Consider the following 6,652-nt stretch of genomic DNA (forward strand, 5'->3'; position numbering starts at 1 on the left):
GAAAATGCAGCAAACCTGTTTCCATGGTTCCTGTCTGGGGATTACCAGATCTTGCAGAGTTCCAAAATGCAGATATAAAACTCCTCTGGCTGACTCCAGAACTGAACTTTACTGTGTTTTCCATTTTGTATCTTAAGATAATTTGTTACACAGACAAACAGAGAGAATCTGTACTAGAAATCCGAATCAAACATCCTTCACCATATAAGTAAGCATTTAGACTGTAAACTAAAAGTTAGTCCTTCTAGCTTTGTGGAGAACTTGATCAAGTCTCCATTTAGGAGACAAGACCAGAGTGAAGATTTTTCCCTGCTAATTCTCCCCAAGGTTTATGTGTTTATGTATTTTTGGCTGATGGAGGCAAAATCAACAACAAAGATAACAGAAAATATTTTTTGCAGCTGCAGTACAAACCCAGTCCAACCATGGAACTGCAAGCTTACAAATAAACCTGCAACAGGTTTGTGTAACCCAGAGCTCAGGTATCTCGACTTCTACAACATACTACACATCCGACAGTACTAACGCCTCACTGAAATACATTTTTAAACCTTCAAATAACAAAATCTCAAAACAAATGAAGGCCATTTACTCACACAGGTTACTTTCCGGTAAATTTGAGCAGCATTCTGGCATTCTGAGTAAGGGTATTCTGAGGTAGCCATTTCCAACATGCACATTCCAAAAGCATAGACATCCACAGACTCATCGTAGTGTTCCTCATACATTTCTGGGGCCATAAATTCTGGTGTACCTACACAGACACGCACAAAAAGAATGAGAATGTTTAATAAAGTCTAAATGGCTTTAACCACAGTCTTTTCCACCTGTAAGAACCGTGCCCATTATAGTTGTGTAGAGGTGCATGCAAGATGATTTCAAAAGAGGGAATTAACTAGAATCAACTCAAGCATTCTCCAGGGAAGGAAGCCAAAGTCAACTCACACATGTACATATCTATAGCTCACTAATAGTAATGCAAGGGGATAAAAAAGGTGGTCAACAGCTCAAAAATTAACATGAGAATGAGATATGGCACATTGCCTGACCATACTGGAAGTCCTGAAATGGTTCCTCTTTGTGGGTGGAGAGAGGAATGTGTACATGCTTGTGGAGATGAAAAGGAGAGAAGGAATAAGAACCTTCACCCGTTTTTATCAAAGCAATTTGTTTCCTCCAGAGATACACCGCAACCACCCAGCAGACAGACAGTGCTTTGAAAGCAAGTAGTACCACAAATCACCTACAAAGTCACGCACAGAACATTAAACCCATTTCTGTCACTGGTTTAGTGGGACAAATCAATGAGGCTACTCACAGAATAAGGCCCTCAAGAGGGATTAGAATGTCAGAAATCTGATGCAACCGGATAAATATTAAGTGAGCCAAAGTACCTACTGCTTCATAATGGGAAGTTGCAGCATTATGACATGCAGCGACTTACAACACCTGCAGTGTTTGCACAACAAACTACTCTGAGAAGTGTAATCTTACAAAGCAAAAGTGAAAAAAAAAAATATTAATGCTTAGGTAATTTATTCCAGGAACTTGAAGGGTCAGTACTGGGTCCAGTCTCATTCAACTTCTTCCTCAATGACCTGGATGAAGGGACAGCATGGACCCTCAGCCACTGTGGTGGTGATAACAAACAGGGAGGAGTGGCTGACACACCAGAGCTGTGCTGCCATTCAGCAAGACCTTAACAGGCTGGAGAGTTTGACGGAGGGGAACCTCATGAAGTTCAACAAGGGCAAGTGTAGAGTCCTGCACCTAGGGAGGAATAACCTCATGCACCAGTACAGGTTAGGGGTTGACCTGATGGAAAGCAGCTCCATGGACTAGGATCTGGGAGTGCTGGTGGACAACAAATTCAGCATGAGGCAGCAAATCACAGAATCATAGAAAGTCTGGGCTGGAAGGGACCTCCAAAGGTCATCTAGTCCACCCCCCCTGCCATAAGTAGGCACATCTCCAACTAGATCAAGCTACTCAGAGCCTCATCAAGCCTGATCTTGAATGTCCCCAGGGATGGGGTCTCCACCACCTGTCTGGGTAGCCTGTTCCAGTGGTCTATCACCCTCATATTGGAGAACTTTTTCCTAATGTCTAACCTAAATCTCCCCTTTTCTAGCTTAAAGCCATTACCCCTCGTCCTGTCACTCCAAACCCTTGTGAATAGTCCCTCCCCTGCTTTCTTGTAGGCCCCTCTCAGGTACTGGAAGGTTGTTATAAGGTGACCCCGGAGCCTTCTCTTCTCCAGGCTGAACAGCCCCAACTCCCTCAGCCTGTCCACAAAGGAGAGCTGCTCCAGCCCTCTGATCATTTTTATGCCTTTCTGCTGGACATGCTGAGCTCCCCAATTCAAGAGAGACAGGGAACTACTGGAGAGAGTCCAGTGGAGGGCTACAAAGATGCTGAGGGGACTGGAGAATCTGTGACAAAGAAAGCCTGAAAGACCTGGGGCTTTTTACCGTGGAGAAGACCGAGAGGGGATCTTCTCAATGCTTTTCAATATCTAAGGGGTGGGTGTCAAGAGGATGGGGCTGGTCTCTTTTCAGTGGTGCCCAGTGATATGACAAGGGGCAACAGACAAACCAGGATGCAGGAAGTTCCCCCTGAAGGAAAATAAGGAAAAATTTCTTTACTTTGAGGGTGATGGAGCCCTGAAATAGGCTGCCCGGAGAGACTGTGAAGTCTCCTTCTCTGAGATTTTCAACACCTACCTGGACACAATCCTGGGCAACCTGATCTAGGCGAACCTGTTTTAGCAGAGGGGTTGGACAAGAAGATCTCCAGAGGTCCCTTCCAACCCCTATCACCCTGCAATTCTGTGAACTGTATCTCGTAACGTAATTTATGCACAGGAGTCAAGACTGATTTCCTTTTCACATTTAGAAAAGATGAAAGTAGAGAGATCGATGCAGTGTTATGGGAGAGAATCAGCATGCTGTGAGCACTGGGATTCCAAAAGGAGCATGAGAGGTCTCAGACCACTTGCAGAACTCAAGACAAACTGCCTATCCAACCCAACAGCATCGGCACCCACACTGCCCTCCAGAGCCCTGCAGCAGCCCCAAGGGTCTGTTAGGTTTCTATTATGACATCTCTACATCAGCAGCAAAAGCATAACTGTAATTAAAGTAACATATACCGAGGAGAAAACAGTTCTCATACATGTTTGGGAACTTAATGTAAGCTTTTCTATTTAGTGGCAACATAAATGAAATCTCTCAAAATTAGTGTCTCTCAGTAAAAACTCCACTCATGCACATTTTCTGAACTAGACTTAGCCCATCTCACAAAACAAACCTCAGCACTAGCATTTCTCTAGAATTCATTTTGCAAAACTTGGGATCGAACTCTACAGGTTTTTTTTGTTCCTTCCACCTCAAAGACACTCATTCTGAAATGAAAATCAGTCTTTTGTAAAAAAAAAAAAAACAATCTTTTGTATATCAGTTGGCCCCATGTCATGAAAACTTAACTTAGCAACTGTTCATTGGGTTCTTCTCCCAGCTGTCACACAGGTGGTGGCTGCTGCTACTCTGAATGGTTAACAACTGCCAGAGGGAATGTTTTCTGGAGCTGCTACTTTATTTTAGAAGGAACAAGACTCAGAGGCAAGAGTGAATCTCATTAATTACAAAGCATCTAAAGCAAATCTGAAAACCTGATAGTGATAGTCTAAGAAGCAAGTGAAACTCTTGACATGGTTCCAAAACAGCATGAAAATAAAATCTTCCACCCATCCCTTGCAGGTTGGAAGGAATATATGTTTGTTTAAGTATCCTTAAACAAAACAGACCACCTAAATGGAAAGCCACTCAGCATTTATTCAGCTCCTCTTGGCAGAAGTTCTGCCCTGGCTCAGCTCCCTGCAGAGCTACACCGCAAGGTCAGACGAGCATTAGTGGTGGCATGAACGCAGCAAGGGTACAACTGGACCTCAGCCATGCTGACGTCATTACCTTCCAGCCAGTGTAAAACTGCAGCTACTAATGGTCCTTTAAAGCTACTACATGGAGGGGGCATGAATTACTCATCTCACCATTGTCTCCAAGCCGTCCTCATTCTTTCCTTAGAGCAGTACTACTTGTGAAAAAGGTAAATTTGTTTACATTGCCAAAATGATGCAGGCACCTTGCCAACAACCTGCAGCCCTGCTCAGTATTGAATTTCCTTTAGATATGAGCATGCTTTGATGGTGTTGTTGTAAAAACTATTACAAAAATTTGTACTGGTATTATTGATATTATTCCATGATGTCCCATGGACAATTATATTGCAAAAAAAAACCAACCTAGAGAAGCTTAACAGATATAAAACAATGTGATTTCACTAAAATAAACAAGGTTAAGCAGACCCACAGTAGCCAAGTACATATCATTTTTGCTTCAACAATATCAGGCTCCCTGAGCATTAATAGTTGATATTTTTGTAAAAATAATTGTAAAGAATCATGATTTCTGAAAATTTGAGACACTAAAGTATTTAAGCAACTACTGCTTAAAAGATTCCGATCTGTTCTCATATATAGTAAAGGAAAAGTGGTTGTCACTATCAGTTTGCTAACTCTAATTACCTAGAGTCTAATTTCCATTTATTTTGTAAGATAAAATACTACTGTGTGCATGGTAACTCCCCCCACTTTTAGCACCGTTTCTCAGGAATTTGCAGCTTCCTAGAATCATCACAGATCCAAACAAGGGAGATTTGCTCTGGAAGCTTGGGTTAAAAACACAAAGCATTTGAGAATTCAGGAAAACATTTACACAGAAAACATTAAATGTAACTTTTGGAAGGAAATTATGTCCTTCGACAGTCATTCAGAAAACATCCTCCCAGTTCAAGCAAACCCAAGTTCTAACACTCCTCATGCACACACCACCTAAGGGTACCAGCTACTGCATATCCTAGTGGAAATGTCTTTTAGTTTTGTATCTACTTATTTGCAATAAACTGCAGATGTTGTTTCAGCAGAACTCTGCCAGGACAGTGTCGAGGCAGGGACGAGCTCTGCTGTTGCCTGCAGAGAAACAGCCTGTTCTGCTGATGCCCCAGTAAATGGTGAGAAGGTGTTCCAGCAAAACAAGCTCACCAACGACCTATCTGCAAAGGAGAGAATCCTCTCCCTTCAACAAAAGTAACCATCCCTAGTCCAGCATCACGGGAAAACTTCCCAGGGGCTTTCCCAGGCTTCTCCAGCACTCCCTGTTAGGGAGAGAGAACAGGGCATCCTTTCTCTTCCCTCTCCTACCTTCTTCTCCCCACCCAGCAGGCAACAAGCGTGCTCTTAGGAGGAGGAGGAGGCACACAAGCTGCTGAGAACCCCTGCTGCTCCTTTTGAAGGAGAGGGGAGAAGGATTTGTGGATACCAAGTAATATTGAGAAACACAACAACAAAAAAAAATTCTACCATTGTGGTACAGAAAGAAGGAGAAGGGGAAGTCATGATACCATTTCCTACTGATTGAGATATTTTATAGTGGTATAAAGGGAACAGTCACAAAACCACATTAATCTCTACTCCCCAGCAACAAGTGGAAAAAAAACTCCACTCATGCAAAACGTGAAAGAAAGATCCTAAAAAGACAACCACCATACCAACACAAGGAAGCCACAGAGAACAGGAAGATTACCTATTACACTTTTGGCAAACGAAGCTCTCTTGAGGGTTGCCAGACCCAAGTCTCCTATTTTCACAGATCCAGTTGGTCCAGTAATAAAAATATTGTCACATTTTAAGTCTCTGTGAATTATTGGTGGAGTTCTTGTGTGCAAGAAAAGAAGACCCTTCAGGATTTGCCGGCACCAACTCCGAAGGACTTTTGGCTTCATCACTTTAAATCTCTTCAGATATCTAGAGCACAAACACACAGAGAATTGGGTATACAGGAAATGAAGCAGTATTACAGATTCTCGGGGCTTTAACAGCTAAAACTCCATTCTGAATAAAAGCCCCTCATTAGATGCCATAATACCAGCTAAGAAATATCACAAAAATTGAAGGAAATGGATCTTCTCAATGGAGGAATTAGAGCATTCAGTCTTCGAGAGAATGATAATAAGCATTTCTGGTGCAAATACAACCAAATATTTCCAAGTCTAATAGTACAGCCATTCACTTCGTGCAGAGAACAGATTTAGAATATGTTCCATATATTCAAAACAGAAGAATACTGGAGTTTATTTTTAACCACAAGACTTTGACCTCTGTACCATGCACCTGCATTTTTCCCATTTACCTAAAACACGGTTTAGGAGGGTACATTTTGGAAAAATGTGGAACCTGCTAATGCACTGTCAGAGTAGTACACTGGATGTATGCAGTGATGAGTACTGCTCCCATTGGGCTGAAAATCTGTTCCACAATCCATGCCAACTGCTTTATATCAAACTTAACAAGACTGCCAGGACTGAAAGCTATTAATTAATGTTGTTTAGTAGATAACCTAGACCACCTTCTGCTTCACAAAGAGGTTCTACCATTCAAGTGCTACTCTCTCTGAACCTTCTAACAAAACATGCAAATACAAGCAGAAAAGCAATCACAAAAGCACACTGTGACACATTAAAATGTCACAGGCAGGAGATGAAACACATGGAGAGCAGCTTCTAGTTGCATAACTGAAACAGGAGAGCAGGGCAAGAG

At 42.2% G+C, this 6,652-nt stretch overlaps 1 protein-coding gene across 1 annotated transcript in view; it reads right to left on the reverse strand.

The window, feature by feature from the left end:
- Positions 1-596: 596 nt before the first annotated feature.
- Positions 597-6,652, reverse strand: part of LOC103777198 (serine/threonine-protein kinase WNK2-like) — a gene marked incomplete at its 3' end in the record, with an annotated part of 50,942 nt that continues 44,886 nt past the window's right edge. Inside the window, exons 3-4 of the mRNA XM_008944741.1 lie at positions 5,640-5,860; positions 597-754 (exon numbers count right to left, since the gene is read on the reverse strand). Of these exons, the coding sequence (XP_008942989.1) occupies positions 597-754; positions 5,640-5,860 (379 nt within the window). The remainder of the gene's footprint in view (positions 755-5,639; positions 5,861-6,652) is intronic.

The sequence above is a fragment of the Merops nubicus genome, unplaced genomic scaffold (genome assembly GCF_000691845.1).
Source record: "Merops nubicus isolate BGI_N331 unplaced genomic scaffold, ASM69184v1 scaffold10207, whole genome shotgun sequence".
Classification (NCBI taxonomy): Eukaryota; Metazoa; Chordata; class Aves; order Coraciiformes; family Meropidae; genus Merops; species Merops nubicus.